Source organism: Rattus norvegicus, chromosome 4 (assembly GCF_036323735.1).
Source record: "Rattus norvegicus strain BN/NHsdMcwi chromosome 4, GRCr8, whole genome shotgun sequence".
In the NCBI taxonomy this organism is placed as follows: domain Eukaryota; kingdom Metazoa; phylum Chordata; class Mammalia; order Rodentia; family Muridae; genus Rattus; species Rattus norvegicus.
In genome coordinates, this window is record NC_086022.1 from 143032353 (window position 1) to 143053027 (window position 20675).

Below are 20675 nucleotides of genomic sequence, written 5' to 3' on the forward strand. Positions count from 1 at the left end.
TTTCTTGAAGCTTTTTGATTTAGTGTACAGAGAGGAGACTTTGCTTAATGTCATTAAAAGTGTCACCCGCAATGGACGGTCCATCATCTTGACAGCGGTCCTGGCTCTGATTCTGGTTTACCTGTTCTCAATTGTGGGCTACCTGTTCTTCAAGGATGACTTTATCTTGGAAGTAGACAGGTTGCCCAATGAGACAGCTGGTCCAGGTGGGTTTGGGATCCTCTTGTCTTTTTTAACATGATTATAACCAGACTAGGGTAAATACATGACCTTAGCAGGCAGGAATGTCTCTAACACCAGAATACGAAATCTGAATACAGGTGTATTCAAAGAGTAATGCTGAGTACTGTGTTTTGAGAGCCAGTGACTACTCCATGCACTGAATTCATTCATTAAAGCCACATGCGCTCACACACACTCTGATCCAAACTCTCAGGAGGCTGAGATTGGTGTAAATTAGAGGCCAGCCTAGACCACAGGTAGCAAGGTTTTATTTCAAAAATACACAGAAAAGGCTAACTTACTAATGCCATATTTTCAACCAGCACAGCTTTTTTCACAAAGCATTTTGACTGTATATAGTGAAAGCTTCCCCTTGACTTAGTGAACCTACTTCTGGTAATTTATACTTATGGGGAAAACCTGCTGAGTGTGTGTAAGAACAGACGTGTCTAGGGAAATGTTCACTGCAATGTGAGGTTGGAGCAAATATAAGTCCACATCTAGGGGGTGGCGTACCCCACACAGATACAAGCCTTTATGGACAAACACTGATAACATGAGAAAATACAGAATAATAATAGTGAGATCATACTTTCAATTAAAACATTTGCATAACCACTTTGTTTTGTGTCTGGAGTTTTGTGAGACAGGGCATCTTATAGCTCAGGCTGGAACTCACCACGTAGCCATAGCTGACTGAGCCCCTCTTCCTCCTGCCTCTATCATCCAAGTACTAGGACCACATTCACACATATAGCACACTTGACTCTCTGTATATTTAATGTAGAAAGACAAACACACACGCTTTTTGCAGTGGCTAGCCTTGAAACTTTATTTTTTTTAAAGAGATGCGAATTTTCAGTGGGCTCCTGTCTATAACAAAACTGGAAGTGATTTCCTATTGGCAAATGATAAACAATGGCCAATTGTTTTTGGTCCTTATTAGTTGATGCCAAAGCATTCTTTCTCAGAATAGCTGTCAGTACTTAGTGAAAAGTACCTGGTCAAAGGTAGTCAGGCTGCCTGAGTGCTGGGGACAAGCTAGACCTTCTATGATGCACCAGGCTTGGCTGCCTTCTCCCCGAATTGTGCACCTTGATATAAAACTTCATTCAGCCTTCAGTTGACTCCAAGTGGCACTTAGTATCACCCACCTTTGGGGTCCAAACTGAGCCAGCCTGCGGTTCCACTCATGCCCAAGTTGCTTCATGCACAGACATGATTCAGATCTTGATGGAATCTGTGCACCCAGTAGTATTTCTCTGCGAGTTTGAGCTGTTTGTCTTTAACATCTGAGAAGTGCTACCTAAGTGTGATACTGTTAGTAAGCCTACAGAACTTGACATTTCTGGCTTTTTTCCCATCCAGCTCACCAAATAAAAGTGTAAATTGCATCTGTGCTTTGAATTTCTATGTAGTATTGGAGGGTGTTATTTATGTAAAGGGTTGTTTAATCAGCCGTGAACTAGGGACTTCAAACATTTTAACCATATGTGCCAGATTGTTCATCAAAAAACTCCATTCTCTCTCCCAGAAACTGGTGAGAGTTTGGCCAACGATTTCCTGTACTCTGATGTGTGCCGGGTAGAGACGGGGGAGAACTGCACCTCTCCGGCACCCAAAGAAGGTAGGACCCCATGGCTACCAGCCCAAGGTGACTATCTGACACCTTCAGTGGTGTACATGAGGCAGGTGGTGTTGGAAGCATATTAAAGCGGAAATACTGCTTAGGAGTGAGGCCAGCAGGGAAAGGGAAAAGTTAGATGGAGTTTAGGGGAAGACCCCTAACAGAAAAGGAAGCCACGTGTGATGAAACATGCTGCTGACTTGAGGCGGCCAATGTTTGAGTGCCCACTGTGGACAGAGAGACAGTATGGGACGTGGGTGGGGTGAGGTAAATAAGAGATCACATCACATAACCAAATGCTGCTTCAGTAAGGATACAATTTTGAAGATAGGCAACCAGCAAAGTAGTGTGGTAAAGTGCCACAACTAAAACAGGACTCTTAGAAAAGGAGGGGAGGAAAGCATTCTAAAGGCTTAGTGGCAAAAGTCCTTCAGAGAGGTAATGGTCATGTGCAAGGAGAGCGGCAAGAGGTGACTCTGGAAAAGGGCAGGTCTCCATGGATCTGTGTCAGGCTAAGCGGGTGAAAGAGCCTGGAAGCTACAGCACTGGAATGATGCTGGATAGCACCTCAGTGGGCAAGCACTTGCCCATGCCTGTCTGAGTCCCCACCAGGAGTACAAAGTAAATAGATGCAAACCAAAGGAAGAGAGAGTGAGATCTGGGTTTTAGCAACCAAATGAGAAAGTAGCAAGATAGGCTGCAAAGTGGGGTAAACAGCCTCTAACGGGAAGCCAAAGACCTGTGTAAGATCCAACCAGGCTTCTGTCCTCTGAGCATGCCCAGTTGGGTACCTGGCAGAAAGCTCATCTGAGAGGCAAGATGCCTTGTTCTCAGCCTAGGCCAAAGACTATTCTGTTTGCAGGTAGGACTGTAGTGTAAACAGTTGGTCAGACGCTAGGGGATATTTGAAGCTCCGTAGAGGAAGGACAGTACTGGCATAGCTTGAGAAGTTTGCAGGGTTTAGAAGTGGGAACAGCCCCGTTCACTCCTGACAGCGTGTATCTGACTCTCAATTCCTCAGTTTTGTTTCATGGGCTGCCAGCTGGAGAGATGGCATTTGGGAAGCATCATTGTGGAATCAGTGTCTCTTTCCCCGCTCCCGTCTAAACCGTGTTATTGCTCACCCTGCTCACAGAGCTGCTCCCTGTGGAAGAAACGGAACAGGATAAGGAGCACACGTGTGAGACACTGCTCATGTGCATCGTCACCGTTCTGAGTCACGGGCTGCGGAGTGGGGGCGGAGTAGGAGATGTGCTCAGGAAGCCATCCAAAGAGGTAAAGGGATCCCAAAGGAAAGGAAGGGGCACTGGCAGCGTGACAAGCCACTGTGCAGAAGCCAGTCAGAGCCTGTCCCCACAAGAGCCCACTAAGACGTGTTGAGGCCCCAGAACAACTCCCTAAACAGAGGTTTGCTTTAATATTAGGTCTGGCCACCCCACCCCAATGTCCTTACAGAATCTCCCTGCTTGTGTTCTCCCAGCACTTGAAGGATTCACAGTATAGTTGGGAGTTTTAAAGTCTGATGCCCAATGTAACTCCTGCCCAAGTGGACAGCTGTCCAGCTGGAGCTGGGCTGTGACATCAGTCCACTCTCTCTCATTCACAGGAGCCTCTGTTTGCTGCAAGGGTGATCTATGACCTCCTCTTCTTCTTCATGGTCATCATCATTGTCCTGAACCTCATTTTTGGGGTCATCATCGACACCTTTGCTGACCTGAGGAGTGAGAAGCAGAAGAAGGAAGAGATCTTAAAAACCACGTGCTTCATTTGTGGTGAGTGTCTGTCCCACTCAGGCAAGCAGGCCACTGGCCAGCGTGGCTGAGCACACGGACACGTGGCAGTGGAGTGGGTACATAAGACGCTGGGCTGGGACATTCACTTTGTTCAGGGCCATCCCTACCCCCTCTTGGCAAACAGCAGGCTTCTATTTGACCTCTTTTTTTTTTTTTTTTTTTTTTTTGCTGGGAAGCATCTGGAAAGCCAATAAACTCCGTGCAGCAGTCACTAGTTTGCCTTTCAGAATTAAGTTCTGGAGAGTAGAAGTGTGGCCACACGTTCAAGACACACGTATCCCTAGCCTTCCTGTGTCTGGGCATCCTGAGAGTCCCCTGATCCAGTCCTAAGTCGACCAGGAAAGAGAGCTGTCATCCAGCTACAGCCTGAGAATGTCTTCTCTATGGGCAGGATCAGGCTTCAATGGAAAAATACCATTAGAGCTGGGCATCACAGCACCCATATGTAATCATAACACTGGGGAGGCCGAGGCAGGATGACTGCGGTGAGGTCAAGGCCGGCCTGGCCTGGACTACCTACTAATATCCTGGCTCAAAGAGAAGAGAAAGAGGAGGGCTGAAGAGATGGCGCGGAGATTAAGTGAATGCACTGCTCTTACACATAACCCAAATTCAACTCCTAGCACCCACATCAGACAATGGCTCACATCACCGTGTAACTTCACACCTCTGGTCTCCACAGGCACCTGAACTCATAGGCACACACACACACACACACACACACACACACACACACACACACACACTTACACATACATGCACCAAGAGTTTGAGGAGGCAGATAGATGGTATAGTTGTATTTTAATCCTAGCACTCAGGAGGCAGAGGCAGATAGATCTCTGTGACTTTAAGGGCAACTTGGTCTACATAGCCAGTTCCAGGACAGTCAAAGGATACATATAGTGAGACCCTATCTCAAGAGAGAGAGAGAGAGAGAGAGAGGAGAAGAGGAAGAGAGAGAGAGAGAGAAAGGAAGAAAAGGAAGGAAGGAAGGAAGGAAGGAAGGAAGGAAGGAAGGAAGGAAGGAAGAAATGTATTTTATTTTTTAAAAGGAAGAAAAAGGTCTCTTACAGTCAGGTGGAAGTTAAAGGCTTGAACTTGGTGCATCAGCCCCAGCTTCTGACTGGCCATTCTGCATTGTCATTTACACTCACCGAGCCATCTTCCCCACCTGACACGTGGGTGGTGTCCTGAGCACTTGTCTGCATCACTGTGAGAATTAGGAGGGAGGACTTGGATAAGCTCCCGACACACCAACGCCCCTGTCATGCTGCAGGCTAGGTAGGACCTGCTGCAGGAAAAAAATGCTCACACCTATAGTTCCAGCACTCAGGAGGAAGCTGGGCCAGAAGGATCATGGGTTTGAGGCCAGCCTTTGCTGTATGAGACCCTGTCTCAAAAATAAAAATAAAGATAGGTTTGTGGGATACCAAAAAAAAGTCACTAAAAGTGTAATTATAGAAAAATATATGTAAATGCAAAGTAATCATGTGGGAATCTGTAAGCTGAGTAATCATATCAGGATTATTCAGAATATGGTTACTAAATTTATGAATTCCTTCCCGGTATATATACTAAAAAAGGGAGTGCTTTCTTTTAAAAATTTAAATTCTTTAATTTTTAGCCTCTTAAAGACCTAGTTTTTAAGCTTTTTATTTTGCTATAATTTTAGTCACAAAAAAAAGTCATAAAACTAGTACAAAGACTTTCTCCCGGCTCCTAAGAGTCCCCAAATTTTAATACTGGCTTTCCTTTCCTTTATTTATATACACAGAGCACTCACACACACAGGTTTTCTGAATCATCTGTGTCCTTGACCGACATGATGCCCTTTTGATCGTTCAACATTTCAGGATGTGTTTGCTCATGGCAAGAATGTTCTCTTACATGGTTGCAGTTACTGGGAAATTAAGGACAGCGCTGTCTATCCAGTTAAAGAAAAAACAAAAACAAAAACAAAAACCTCACCCTTCACTCTACTAGCAGCCTTTGCAAGTCCCAGGCCACCGTTCCAGGCTTAAGCTGTCGACCTATGGGCTGATGTGTGTGTATGCCTTTGTGTGTGCATAGAAACACATGGAAATGGACCACACACCTACATCTGTTCCTCTAGTTTCATTTAGATAACAAAATGATGGCAACCTCTAACTCTGCCTCAGCATTACAGTTCTCTACCATCTTCCTTACTCTATATCTGTGCTCTCTTAATGTGAGGAATCCAAATCCTACTAATGGCCTGAAATACACCTTAACTCAACTCTAATTTAATAATGGCTGGCCCAGGCCTCTACAAAATATAGTTACCAGCCAGCATCTGAAATGGATTTAAAGTTCTTTTTCTTATGTCTACCCTTTGGCATTTACCTGGGACAAGGGAGCTTAAATTCACTGACCTCCTCCAGTGTCTGAGCCTATCCTCATGTTCTCCCCCTGGAAGCTAGAAGGCAGGCTTCCCATGCGCCCACGAGCCAGCCAAAGCACCTGGCCTTCTGTAGGAAGCCGTAGGGTTTTCAGACCCATCTAGGATCTGCACATGGTATTGCGTATCTGTAAGTCCACCACTTGAGAATTTGAAGCAGAAGTACCAGGGGTTCCATGTTACCCCCCTGGCTATATAGTTTGAGACCAGCCTGGGCTACATGAGACCCTGTTTCAGAACAAAACGTAAACATAAAATAAACCCCGGTGAGGCAGACTCACTACCTGTGTCCTCCTCCCACGATGAAAGTGGGTTTTGAGGCCAAAAGACCAACTCTGCCTGCAGATAAATCAAGACGCCAAGCCATGCTGACTTTGCTGTACCATGATGGCTCAGTGGGAATCTGGGGTGTTCTGTCTCTTGTTTAGGCTTGGAAAGGGACAAGTTTGACAATAAGACCGTCACCTTTGAAGAGCACATTAAGGAAGAACACAACATGTGGCACTATCTGTGCTTCATCGTGCTGGTGAAAGTGAAGGACTCCACCGAGTACACCGGGCCCGAGAGCTACGTGGCAGAGATGATCAGGGTGAGTGAGGAGGTGCCCTGAAGCAGGGCAGCCTCGGCTCTGTCTTCTCGCTTCCAAGTATGTTTCTGGCACCTGTGACTGAGACCGTGGTGCTCTGTGCACCTGTGTTCCCTGGGGTTCACCCAGACCCAACCTCCGCCCGCCTGTTCCAAAGGAGCGGAGGCTGAAACTTGGGGAAAATCGACTCAGGGCTGTCTCACAACTGCCTTAACCTACCTCAGACTCCTCCTCCCAGCTGAGTAGTTGCCTCAGTCTGCCTTTCCTTGGTATTCCACGTCGGTTTTGTTTGTTTGAATCCTCCAGTGCCCTCTGGATTGGTCCTTTAGAGGTATCTTACACACCTGATGATCAGCGTGTATAGGTTTCGGCATGACTTGTCTATCTGGGATAAGCCTTCTGGGAGGTGCTCTGCTGATTGTGTGGAAGGGATCACACGAGGGAGTCTAAGCTCCACATTAATCTTCCTGAAGCGTATATTTCTGTGTCCCAGCAAGGGAGAGAGGAGGCTGCTGTAGGATTTTTGTTGTTGTTGTTGTTGTTCTGTTTCTGTTTTTGATAACTCTTCTCTCACAGGGCTTTGAGGAGTCACAAGACATGTGCTATGAGAGTCCCCGGCCAGCTGTCCTTTTGACATGTGCTTTCCAAATTTGATAGAACGCACAGGGTGTGTGGAAAAGCAAGGAGGCATGGACTGCCAAAGCAGGGGACCCATTGTCATGAACCTGGGCTCACTCAGGAGAAGGCCACTGGTTCTTGGAAAGGCTCTAGAATTTGTTGCCTTCCTCCCAGATGCCAAGGCCCAGAATGCTCCGCCTGACGATGAGTTTCCCTGACCGAGCTCTGCTGTGGTTTCTGTGTGTGAGAGAGAGACTTTCAGGCATGTAAACATGTTCATATCAGGTCTGTCCTGGTAATCAGCAGCTACCCACGCTAGCAGTGGGTAGGGTTTGAACTGTACTGCGTGCAGTGCCACAGTCATGCGGTAATACCTCCTGCACCCCCAAGTCCTACAAGCTACAAGGCTTCCTCAAGGGGAAACTATCATATGTATCTTGTCATACTTAGGTTTGAAGTAGCTCCTCGGTTCATGGCTTTGACTAGGTACTAGAAGAGAAGCAGCTTCAAGGAGGCACGAAAGCAGGAATAAGAAGCAGCTGATCACACTGCCCACGAATGAATGCTAGTTCTCTGCCGGCTGTCTCATTTTCCTTCAGTCTAGGACCCCAGTCCATGAAACAGTGCCACCCACATTTACGATGGATATTCCCACCTCAACTAACCAAGTCTAGGCCCTCCCTCCCAGAGGCCTGTCTCCTAAATGATCTCAGATCCTGTGGAGGTGACCGTCAAGCAGCACAGGTTACATGTTTCCCAAGATTGAACGCACTTAGAACTCTTCTGGGGTATAAATGTAATTCTGACTCAGCACTTGCTTCCAGGATTTAACCACTCCCACCAGTTTCCCTGGGGTGCCAACGATTCAAGTCTGTGAATCACCCTCTGAATAGTAAAAATCTAACAGAAAAGACAAAATACACTGACTTAACCAGTTACCCTCCAAGGGCTGTGAACAAGGCTCACTGGGCAAAATGCTTGCTGGGCTGAGGTCCCGAGCCTGAGTTCAGATCCCCAGTGCCTACAAAAAGGCCAAACCCGGTGTCACCAGTCTATAAATCTAGACAGCAGATCCCTGAAGCTTACTAGCCAGCCAGTCTAGGCAACCAAGTGAGGCCTGCATTGAATAAGAGACTATGTCTCAAAAACCCATGTGGAATGCTGGCAAGATGGCTCAGTAGGGAAAGTTACATGCTGCCAAGCCTGATGACGTGAATTGAATTCCTTAGACCAACATGGTGGAAAGAAAACTGTTTCATGTGCCATGTGCATACACAAGATAACTAACTAATTCAATATAACAAATATGTATAAAGTAATAAATGTAATCAGTAAATAACTGATTTACATATAATACTTATTGCTTATGTTTACGATATAAACATAACAATTAAAATCAGTAAACGTAATAAGTAAATGAACTTTTTAAAGTAGGATGTGGGGTTTAAGAACACTGGCTACCCTTACCTGTAACTACCGAGCCAGGGGATTTAATGTTTACTTCTGGCCTCTGGGGGCACCTGTTGGGTGCTCACACAGACATGCAGGCAAAACATTCATACACATAGGAAGGAAGAAAAAGAAAACATTTTTAAAGGGTGGAGAGCAATAGAAGGTTCTTGATGTCAACCTCTGGCCTGTACGTGCACACATGGGTGAGTCACCCACATGCACGTGCACGTGCAGAGACTAGCTAGTAGCATCAAGACTGGTTATGTGACTGCTGAGGAGAAATACTGCCAATCCTTTCAGTGTGTAGCTCTCACCACATATAAGGCTCTGCCATATCTAGCATTATATTTGGTCACTATAACTACTTGCATGCAATGGGGAATGGTCTGGTATAAGGGAAAAGGATAGCAGAGCATGCTTCTGGAAAGGATCTGGAGGGAGGGAGCGAAAGGGGAAAGGAGCCAGAAAGGAGTAGTGAGCAAAAGGACACACCATCAAGAGCAAGGGTTGTGTAGTCCTTTTGTCACTGTAACAACTGCCTGACACAAACAACCGAGGAAGGAAAAGGTTATTTTGGCTCAGTCTTAGACGCTTTGGTCCCTGGTTAGCTGGCTGTCTTGTGTCTGAGTTGGGGTGAAGCACAGCACTATAGGAGAAGGGTATAGAGAGCAGTCACTCACTTCTCGGAGGCTGGAGACCAGAAAGAGATAGCATCCTTTAAAGGCAGATTCTGGGCCAGGAAGACGGCAGTGAGTAGAGTGCTTACTATGCAAGCATAAGGACATGGGTTCAGATCCCAGCACCCACATCAAAAGCCAGACTTGATGGAACATGCTGTATCCTCACTGTGGGGGCACACAGACAGGCACATCCTGGAGCTGACTAGCTTGATGGACTAAACAAGTGATGAGCAGCGGGATCAGTGAGAGGCTGTGGCTCAGAAAACAGTGTGGGAAGCAATGGAGGAGATGACCTGTTCTCATTTCCTTTCTGCTACTGTAATAAAACTCTGACCAAGAGGAAAGGGCTCTTTGGTTCATGCTTTCAGATCATAGCCCATCCTTGAGAAATTAAGGGCTGGAACTTGAAACAGAAACCATGAAGGAATGCTGCTTGCTGCGTTCCTCACAGGTTCATATTTAACTGGCTGTCTTATAGCCCAGGACTACCAGCCCAGGGGATGGTGCTGCCCACAGTGGGCTAGGACCTCATACATAAATTAGCAATAAAAAGAAATTTCTCATAGACATGCCCATAGGCAAACTGGACCTGAGCAGTTCCTCAATTGAGACTTCCTTCTCAGGTGACTCTTAGGCTGTGCCAAAGTTGACAGTTAGAGCTCTGACCACACCCAGTGGCCACCTTCAGCTTCCATGTGTACATGCCCAACATGTGTACAAATGGGGCAACACAGAGAGAGACAGAGACAGAAGGGGGGAGGATGGAAAAGAGAAACAGATAGACCAAAACATACAGTGAAATTCCCAATGACCTACTTCCTCCAACTAGGCCCTCCCTACTTCTAGAAGTTTCTACTACCTTCAAATAATGCCATCAAAATTATTAACTGATCTTTGGATTATTCCATTGATTAAGGCAACACTCATCATACAGTCACCTCTCAATGATTTGATATTGAAATTGAAGTCCAAGTCTTTATCATATGAGCCTTTGGGTGATGCTTCATAAATACTGTAACAGGATAGATGCGGATGAAAGTAAGGCTGGGGGTCAGTGCCTGCCCATACTTAGCTTTAGAAGGTGTTGGGCAGGGTTTCAGAAATCATATTCTGTAGTTCTTTGATGGGAGAGAACCTGGTTAGATGGAAGCAGACTTCTGTATGGGGTAGGTAAGGAGCAGAGAGAGTCAGAGCCAGCTCCCACCAGGTCATGACACTCTAATAAGACGTCAGTTCTCTGATTCTATTCCTCCACTGGTCGACACTAGCAAATAAGCCCATGTTTTATCAGCCTGCACACTGCAACAAACCTAGCCACATGCATGTGTGGTGACCTGGACTTTTCTCCTCTCTAAAGTGTCTGGCTGTCTCCTATCTTTAAATCTTTCTAGGGCTGATTGTGAAGCTCTGTTAATTACCTTACATTACAGTCATAGAAAAGTCTGGTGCCCTTTGGAGCTTCTGTCTTGGTCACGGAGACTTACTAAAGTCTTGTGAGCAGTCACTTGATCGAGATGAAGAGCAGAGTGACCCCTTGCCTGCCACAGAGCCTGGTCAGCATCTTCTGCATTCAGTGTTCTGAGGACCTGGGCATTCATTCTGCTTCCTGTCTGTAGCATGTTTGATTGGATAAGATGTCTTGTCAGAAAGCATGAAAATCTAGGGCATCAAAGGGTTCTTAACTCTGGATGTCAGCGCTGCTGGGGAGCCAGATGTTTTGTGCAATAAGAGAGGCACAGAAGAGTATTAGAGCCACCGGCCGAAAGGCAGAGCCTTTTGCCTGTGTCGTTTTTAGTGGAGATTCAATTAGGTGACACAGGAATCCCTAACATGGAGACTTAGCCATAGCAGGACAGGACCAGCTTCAGGACCCACTCAGGGGTGTCAGGCTCCTAGGTCCTCAGCTGCAGTGCTGTAAGTCACATGCCTGTGTTGTAACCCCATGAGCTCATGCTATGTGGAAGCTTCTACTATGAGGAAGAGACCTCCCAAACCTCTCCTACTCACTAATTCTGGACAGAACACCAGATTGTGTGGCAAGACACACCTTTGAGACTGCTGAGACTGCAGGTGAAGGACAGATAGGGGATGGCCATGAGGGACGGAAGCTAGAGCCCAGCTGTACTCACCCCTCCTAGACTCTTCATGTGTGGGAAGGAATCTTTGGAAAGGGCTCTTTAGGGGTATGTGGTCCTGAGAAAGGACAGCACCTTTTCAGACAGAGGCAGCAGGCCTAGAACATGGGCCTCTTCTCCCAAAGCTAGCATTTGCCTGATGGAATGTGGTTTAGGAAGAGAACTGACTGGCCATGAGTGAACATGGATGGGGAGGATGGGAGTCGCCTAAGGGCTGAACACAGAACTCCTTTGCCTACATTCACGTCCCAAAGGCATACTTCCTCTTTTGGTAATGGCCAACCTGTATAAAAACATGACAGCCAGGTTATGTGGTAGCTCATACCTGTTACACCAGGATGTAGAGACAAGATTGCCAGAGTTTGAGGCCGGCCTCAGCTACATAAGACCATTTCTCAAAACAAACAACGCCTACGAGACAGGCTCTGGAAGTTAGCTGTATCACCTTTCCTAGTTCAGTCAAGAAAATGGCCGGCAGTCAAGGTAACAAGATGTTTCTTCTGTCAAGGACAGTTGTATATTTCTTACTAGCCCTGGCGGTTAAAGAAGGAAATGATCTTGTAATTGAGAAGTTCCCAGCCATTTGCCCACAAGTTAAATTTCACTTAAGAACACATGCCCTGCATCCTCATCCCTCTCCTTGTTTCGTTAGTGCCTTCCCTTCAGAGCCCATTCCTACCAGGGACTGGGTATGGAGACAGAAGATCCTGGTCTGAGTGCCAGCTCTGCGACTTCATAGGCATGTAATCCCCAGCAAGTCATAGGACATCGCTGACCCATTGACCATCTGCTATGCAAATTCAGGTTCATGCTCCCTCACACACCCATGGGGCTAGACAGATAAGACCAGAGTGTGGCAGGAGGGTGTGGAGGGCAACAGCTGGTGGGCAAGCCTAAGCACAGCAGCCAGTAAACAGAAGGCCACAGGGTGACGGAAGAAATGCCAACCGGAGCTTCCTTGGAGTCCCATCCCTGTGAGAGGTACCTTGGCTGCCATCTGATCGTCACCAAGCTGTCTTAATTTAATAACATCCTGTGTGGAAAGAAACCCAGTATCTTCCCCTTTCCCCTGTGTCAGTGGGGTTTCTGTCAATTTGGAGAATGGAGAGAGTTCTGGGGTTACTCTTGGTTCACTAGTAGACCTTTGATTGCAGCCCCTGATAGTAAGTGGTGCTGTGACTCAAAGGTCTGGAAAAACTTGCTTTCTTCTGCTCCCTGCTCCCGATAATACATGTGCAGCTTACTGTATAAAGAGGATGTTGCCTTTGTCACAGGCTAGCTGTGACTGCAGTGACCTCGCACAGCCCTGGCAGCATAGATAAAAATAAATAAATGAATAAATAAATAGGGTGGCCTTTTCACAGAGGAACTCCAGTCATGGTGGTAGCCTAAGGAGTCTTGTTAATCTTGATCTCCATATGCATTTCCACAGTTGTATATAATTTCTACACCAGTGACTTTGTTCTGTGCCCACCAGACTAAGGATTTATGCGTGTCTATAGATAAGGTGATCCTATTGGATAGGATTCCATTCTGAATTAATCTGCCCAGGAGGATGTAACTACTGTGGAAGTGGGAATGTTACAACTAAGAGACAACACATGTGATTCGCAGTAGCCCTTTTTTCTGCTGTACTCGGGGGAGAAGCCTGAATTCTTGATTGCTCAAAGCACAAGAAACATTAAAAGGAAGAGTGCTTTTTAAAAGTAATAATGATAATGATAAATGAATTAATTTGTTTTCCTAACTAAACATAGATTCCCTTATGTATCTGAAATTCCATCTCATAATCTTAATTTTTTCCCCCCAGAAGTGTTTCTGAGTGAACTGCATAGAAAGTAAGGTGACTGGATAGAATAACCTGGGCTATTCTGAGTGCCTCTCTCCTCTGCGTAGCATGTGATAGGGTAGCATGTGATAGATAGGTTATTTCTCTGCCAATGAAATGAGCCAATTCAAACCGGATTAGATTCTATATAGGCAGGGTTGTTGGGAAGCTGCTCTCGGGCGAGTTCACTGGCCCCAAGGGCCAAGGCCAGGGAAGTCACCATGAAGAGAGAAAATGGCTGGGGTCTGGCGGCTGGGGAAAGGGAGAGAAAGAGAAAGTGCCTGCAGAGAGAGACAGAGACAGGGACAGGTAGAAAAAAGACAAAACCTCTGGATTGTATAGAAAGAACCTCTGGGGGAAGGGCAGCCCAGCCCCTGGGCTAGAAAGTTCAGGGTTGCAGGCAGGGTATGCCACGTAGGGACTGAGGGATGCTGTGAGAACCTGGAGGCCAGGTCTGCTTTGATATGTAGAATATGCACCTCAGTCACTTGTCCTAGTGTCTGAAGCCAAACAGGGTAGTCATCTGGGACCCAGAAGTGGCTTCAGAGAATGTGTTTCCCCAGGTGACCTGAATGCCTGGGGTATGCTGGCAAAAGCAGGGATGGTTGGATAACCATTGCCTGTCCTGGGTTATCATTAGTCACCGTGTATGAGATACACACTCTCTGTGCAGCATCTCGCTCAGCCTATTCCCAGCAGGATGGAAACAGTTCACCAGACGGTGAACAGTTCAACTCTGCCGGGTAAAGCAGCCTCTGCAGGGTCATACAGCTGGACCAAAGCTGCCAGGCCACAGTGCAGCCTCAGATTGCCCCGACCCACACATCCAGGTACCCTTGCTGGGGGAGGGCTGTGTGTGTGCACCTGCACACAACCCTCTGGGTCAGGAGCCTGCAGCCTTTGTCATCCAGCTGCCTCATCTCCCTAGTGTATGGAATTAATCACTTTTAAAACGAGGCAGAAAAGGCCCCATGGGGGTAGGGCAGAGAGCCTGAAAGAGGATCTCCTAGGTAATGCTGGCCGGCTAATGCATAAGTCAGCAGGCCTCAGCTTTGTGGTTAGGTGGAGCTTAATGCTCAAAGCTGTGGATAGCTTGGCTCCCAGGTGCCCACCTCAAGTGCTAGAGTGTAAATATGACAGAAGGTGGGGCAGGGAGTACCCAGCGCTGCTAAAGAATTTATCTGAATATACGATAAACACCTCTGCCATCACTTACACTTGAGACACCGGAGAATAGTCCTTGGTGGCCAGATCCGGGAGAGAGAGAAATCTAAGGGCAAGAGAGTAAAGGGGCCGTCAGAGCCACCAGGCAGACCAGCTTCCCCGCCCAGGTGACTCACACCCTGAGCTTCACTAAGTGACAATTAGACAGAAGAATGTCTGTTCTGACATCCCTTAAGCCCCACGCTGACTCTTTCTCACAGCTGTGCTCTCTGCTGGGCTAATCCTCTCTCAGATAGAGGTGAGCTCCTGCCCAGCAAGGGAGGGGCCCTTAGCTTTGCATTCTTGGAAAAGGCTTTCCTTAAAAGCCTAAAGCAGTTTTTGTATCAGAGGCTAGGTGAGAATCTTTTTTTTTTTTTTTTTTTTTTTTTTGTCCTGGAAAGGTCTGTCCAACAAATGTTCCAAGCGAATAAATTGTGATAACAAAGTAAGCAGTACAAGAGGTTTGCGAGGGACCACGGTGAGGAAGCTGGGAAGCAAGAGGAGAGCTGGCCCCAGCCTGTTTGTCTGCAGTTGATAAGAAGACACAGGAAGTAAACAGTCAGAAAGCAACTGTTAGCAAGGTTAAGAGATCAGAATGGGAAGTGAGTACCGCCTCTGCCCGGGTGTCACTCCCTTCTGTCTTAAAGCAGAACTGGCCCAAGTCTTGCACTTTGCTTGACCTGAAGGAGTGCCTGTGCTCTGGAGTCTGCAGACGGGCGCTCTCCAGTGCAGGAACCGTGCTTCTGACAAGCGTAGGTAGTCCAAGGACTGGGATGGAGATTCTTCGTGATAAATCAAGGCTCTGGATATCAGTGGAGAAAGGGCTGCCCAGCATAAGGAAATGCATATCAAATGTCAACCGCCATCAGGAGACTTCAGTGGGGAAATTAGAATGAGAGCCCTTAATGTTGGAGCCCCTGCTGGCTGACAAGTGGGGTTCATAACTGAGGGACAGAGGCTGGCACAGCATGCGACCAGCTCCACCCTGACCTGTCTTACCTGAGTTTTCACAAGCTGTGCTTTGTCCCAGCATTGGAAATGTGACATTGGCATCCCATTGCTCCACCCAAGCATACAGTAAAGGGGTTTGGACTTTGATTCTGAAAATCGAGGGGGGATGCTAGGAGGAAGGGAGTGTCTTGATAAATTCCAGGGGCAGCGATATCAATGTGTCGGTACCCTCATCTCCATAGCAACAACTTTGTGCCTAACCTGGGAGGCCATATTCATTGGTGAAAAGCCCTCAGCCTCCGTAAGCGAGGAGACAGCCTGTGCTGCCCTCTAAATACAATTCCCAGAACGCCTCCTGGAGTTAGCTGACACCACGTCCAAGTTCAAGAATATATCAGGGTGAAAGAGAAGTGGAGAGGGATTTGGCACTGCCTTCTCAGTGGCTGGAAACTGTGTGTCAGCACCATTCAATGCACCTCCCAGCCAGCCAGCCAGGCTCTCACCCCACCCGCTGTGCTTCAGCTTGGGTTCCTGTCGGTGGCAGCTGCACAAAGCGCTTGCTGAGCTTAAGTTTCCCTACCTAACTTCATAACATGTTCTGTCCTCTAGTGTAGAGGGGGTGGGGCCGCCCCCTCCTTCCTGTGCATTTCATGGACACCTTTCTGGTGTTGGGAAGTACTCACTCTGCATCCAGCCTGCATCTCTGCGTGCACGCTTCTGGATTTTCCCCAATCTGTCCGTACGTTACATCATTTCTGACAGAAAGTGGAGCAGACCCATCATCTGCCCTAAAGGGTCTGAGATGATGAAGGGGAGCACGGGGAGTGGAGACACCTGACTCTGGTCTTCCAGGCTGCAGGGATCAGGGTTGTAGCAGCAAAGGTTGGATAGAGCCATGGAGAAATGTGTTCATCACCTAGGAGAGCACATGCTTATATCCCTAGAGTGAATATTTACACACGCATCACCCAACAAGGCAGGCCTAATACACTAAAAGAAAAAGATGTATACTGAGCCACCCTGCCATTTTTTGTCTATCACACAGTCCACTGGGCCGCCACCCTTCCAGGCTTCATCTGTAACTCCTTTGCCCTAACTCCTGCATTCATTCCTGATGGTTCTAAATACCAACTTTATCTGATATAACCACTCAATAGTATCATATTGCTACCAGCCATAAAAATTTTTTTTAAAAAGTTTAAAAGTTGATAAAGAGGTAAAAAAATAAACTCAACCTATAAAGTACCGTGAAGTGGACTGTCTTATCAAATGCACACAATAGAAATTACTTAAGACCTGTCTTTACACAGTGAATGCCTGCAGGGAACATGGGGAAGGGAAAGGACTTGAGTACGACCTTTCAAAGTGGTATCAGGGGAGACTCAGGCTTGCAAGTGTTTAGAGGTTAGGATAGGTGATTTGGAGAGGATGGGGGAATCTGGAAAGCCTGCATCTGATAGGCAAGCTCTGGCACGAGTTCTTCAGAGGTGGCACCATCGCTGCAAACCACTTTCCGGTCAGCAGGGGCAGAGCTGGAGAACTGTGGCAGGAGGAGTGGTAGCCTGCTCCTAGCCTGCCCTCAGAATATCTGCAAAGCAGTGACCCTGCGCAAAGCTTGTCTTGGGCTTCCTGTTCCGTAAACCCAGCTGAAAGAGCTCCGAACACACACCAAGGTACATGAAACAGCTCTTCGCTGTGTGTGTACTTGTATGTGAGTTTACATGTGTTGAGACAGGGTCTCACTATTGAGCCCTAGCTGGCCTTGAACTCCCCGTATCTTCCTACCTCTGCCTCCCAAGTGCATGTGCCACCATACCTAGCTATGTGTTTTTGTGGCTGTTCAAAGGTAAATGAATTGAAGGACTTTCCCCTGGTTGGGGGAAAGGATTTTAGAAATTCAGTCATCAAATTAGGCATCAAAACAAACAAGAAAACCCTGAATTCGGTCAACCATGTCAAAGTTGAAAACTCACAGAATCTAAAAAGAATCAGTAAACCACTGAAAATTGCCAAGGTCTCCAACAGGAACGTTCTGGTCAGTTCTTTGCTGGTTTCGAAAACTGCAAGAGAAGCCGTCTAAGCAGCAGGTCAGAAGCCAGCTTGGATGCTGGATTCAGGAAAAGAGCGACTTTTGCCAGACTGTTTCTTATTAACACAGGCCGCTGACCTACCTCCTTCTCCTCTCTGACCTCTGGCTTGCTCAACGTGGCAGCCTCAGGTGCCCAGGAGCCAGGTGTGTCACTCCCAGTGGTGAACTCTGCCTTCTCACACTCCCTATGGGTGCCCAGGGAACACCCCACCTGTGGCCCCAGACTGACTTGAAAGGGTGATTCTGCAGCTGGCTGCTAGGGGAATTTCATCAGAAAAGGGTGCGGCTCTCTATGCTGGCACGAGCTGGTCTTTGTTGTGCTCTATCATCCAAGAACAACGATTAACTAAGTCTAGGAAGGGTAACCGGTCATCATAGGCCTGCTGAAGATTATATAATGCGCCTGTAGCAGTAATGTCATTCTGAGCACGCTTGTAAGCAGCTTGGATAAGCTTCTGGTCAAAGAGAAAGCGGGGTCTCCAAAACCTTACCCCACAGAAAGAAAACAGTTTAGGTAGGAGTCTTGATATCTAGGTTACAGTGTTGCCTCTAAGTGAGCTATGTGACCGTGAGCAGGTGATTTTATTGATTTACAATGCTTTTATACAATGCCATTCATTTTAGGGGACACATTCACAACTACTTGATCCATATTGTCACCAAGTGCCAACGGCTAGTGAGCTCTTAAAAAAAAGAAAGAAAGAAAACAGAAAAGAGAAAGGACCTCCTGAGCTAAGTGAGCTGACTCACTCTGTCCTGTGTGGATGGAGAAAGTCACACCTCCAACCCTGCCTAGCTTTGATCCAGGCCTTTGCTCTTTCTACAGTCACAAATCTGTGGTGGATGTGTACAGAAGCCGTGAAAAAGCAGCGTCTCTGTGGTTTAGGCTGACTGGATTCTCATTGGCAGCTTATTTGAGGTAGCGATGAAATTCCAGGTAGAAGAGCTTTTTTTTATTCCAGTTACTAAACTTTTTTTTTTTTTGAGCAATTTTAGGTTTACAGAGAAATGGGGCAGGAAGCGCATCTTCCCATGTATCAATTCTCACCTCCTCCCTTTCCTTTCTTCCCTTCCTTCCTCTTTCTCTCCAGTTAACCCAATACAGACTACTGAGGATATAGCTATAGATAGGTACAGATAGATCAGTAGCAGCAGACACAGAGACTGTGACACTGTTGTGAAAGTCACAGGCCATGTTGGTCGGATTGCTCTTGGTGTTTGATCCAGTGTTTTCTGACAAACGTGTGGTTTGTCACTACAGAATCACACCTAATAGCTTCGCTGCCCTAAAAGCCTCTGGGCCTCATATGCCCCTCCACTGACTTTACCAAGTTGGAATATACTTTCTAGGGGTTTTAATGTGTAAATTAGAACGTCACAGAGCATAACAAGCAAATGCTCTAAAGAACAGTTCATTTCTTCTTCAGCGTAAATGACCCAGTCTTGCTCACCAAAGGGGAAATTGATTCCAGTCTGCTGGGCACCCTACATGTCTGCTTTGGCAAAATTAAGTATTACCTTCAGTCTCCCTCCTCCTCTAAGCATTCCGAGGGATTGAAGACTGAACTCCAGCTTATTTCCTGGCCTCTGTTTCTAGTGTGACCAGAGACATAGAGTTGCAATTACCATCTGAGTTGAAAAGACAGTCTTGCTATCTAGACATTTTCCAGAGGGGTTACTTGGGAGCAAAGCAAGAATTCCATTTTCTTTTCTTTCTTTCTTTCTTTCTTTCTTTCTTTCTTTCTTTCTTTCTTTTTTTTTTTTTAAGAATTCCATTTCTAGAACTTGTCTTCTCTTCCATGACCCATATGTTTACCCTTTACCCCACCCCCAAGTCCTCATGTTCTAATCGTTCTATAAAAGAAGGAAGGGAATAAATACATTACTAGGAGAAAAACTGAAAAGAAAAGAAAAGAAAGGAGGGAAGGAAGGAAGGAAGGAAGGAAGGAAGGAAGGAAGGAAGGAAGGAAGGATTTGGTAAGTAACCTTCCCTTGTTTATGCAGTAAACAGAATTCTCTACCTGAGCAGGCTCCCTCTGAGGAGGCCATAGATTCTCTGGAGTCTTTCTCAGAACAGCACCTTCACGTGAACCTGGGAAGAGAAAGCACCTGCCTCAGCAGTGCTGACACAGCCCATCCTCTCTTACCCGTTTCTGCTCTTCCTCTCCCTGGCTCTGCTCCAAACCCTACCCCTAACTCCCCCCTTCCCCCCCCCACGGACACACACACATACACACACACACACACACACACAAACACACACACACACTCCCTCTTTCCAGTCAAGGATGTGTTGGGAGTGGCTGATCAGTGCCACCCCCATGTCTAAAACTTGAGTGTTTGCCTTTGCAGGGACTTTTCCAACTTTACCTAGAAAAGAACTAACCAGAACTTTAGCACTTGTGGTTAGCCTGCTTCCGGCTGTGGCTTCAGTTAGTCTCTGTGCTCTGACACAGGAAGCATTTGCAAGGATGGGAAGTGCCTGACTGGATTGTGGGAGGACCAGGGCAGACAGTGCCTCATAGCATTGGCATGTGAGATGCCAGCAGCAAGCCGAGTGAGGAAGACCAAGAAGGATAGAGCAGACCCAGAGTGGCAGATGCCGTGTGACCCCCTCCCCCCACTACCACCACACACATTCCCCACAGTGTGAACTCATTTAGAAACGGAATGTCTTGGTCAAGGATGGCTTTCCCAAAAATGCAAGAGCGACCAAGGCAGGGGCATGCTTTTGATCCTGAGTAGACTTCAGGGCAAGTGACTAGAGCTCTTCATGGGCTACAGAACTTGTGGATGACAAGTTTGTAATGACATTAAAAAATCCCAGGATTCACTCATATACGCGCGCGTGCGCACACACACACACACACACACACACACACACACATTCTCACTCTATTGCATATTCTGAGCATTTTCTTCTCAGATTGAGTCTCTGTATAGACTGGAACCCTCTTGATGAGGAACCTCACCCAGCAGGAGCTTATCCTATTGAGCCACATGCAAAAACCACCTGGAAACTGAGAGAAGAGTCTGGCTAGAATTGCTAATTAATTTTAACCACTTCGTAAT

General features: G+C 46.9%; 1 protein-coding gene and 1 long non-coding RNA gene across 5 annotated transcripts in view; one reads left to right on the forward strand and one right to left on the reverse strand.

Moving 5' to 3' along the window:
• Itpr1 (inositol 1,4,5-trisphosphate receptor, type 1) overlaps positions 1–20675 on the forward strand; it is a 323105-nt gene that overhangs the window by 288952 nt on the left and 13478 nt on the right. For all 4 annotated transcript variants that reach the window (XM_063285577.1, NM_001007235.2, NM_001270597.1 and 1 more), the window contains 5 exons: positions 11–206; positions 1757–1849; positions 2985–3124; positions 3456–3621; positions 6490–6650. In XM_063285577.1, coding sequence (XP_063141647.1) covers positions 11–206; positions 1757–1849; positions 2985–3124; positions 3456–3621; positions 6490–6650 — 756 coding nt within the window. The remainder of the gene's footprint in view (positions 1–10; positions 207–1756; positions 1850–2984; positions 3125–3455; positions 3622–6489; positions 6651–20675) is intronic.
• Positions 6489–20675, reverse strand: part of LOC102547466 (uncharacterized) — a 69318-nt gene continuing 55131 nt past the window's right edge. Inside the window, exon 2 of the long non-coding RNA XR_001837663.3 lies at positions 6489–19695. This is a non-coding gene — a long non-coding RNA (uncharacterized LOC102547466). The remainder of the gene's footprint in view (positions 19696–20675) is intronic.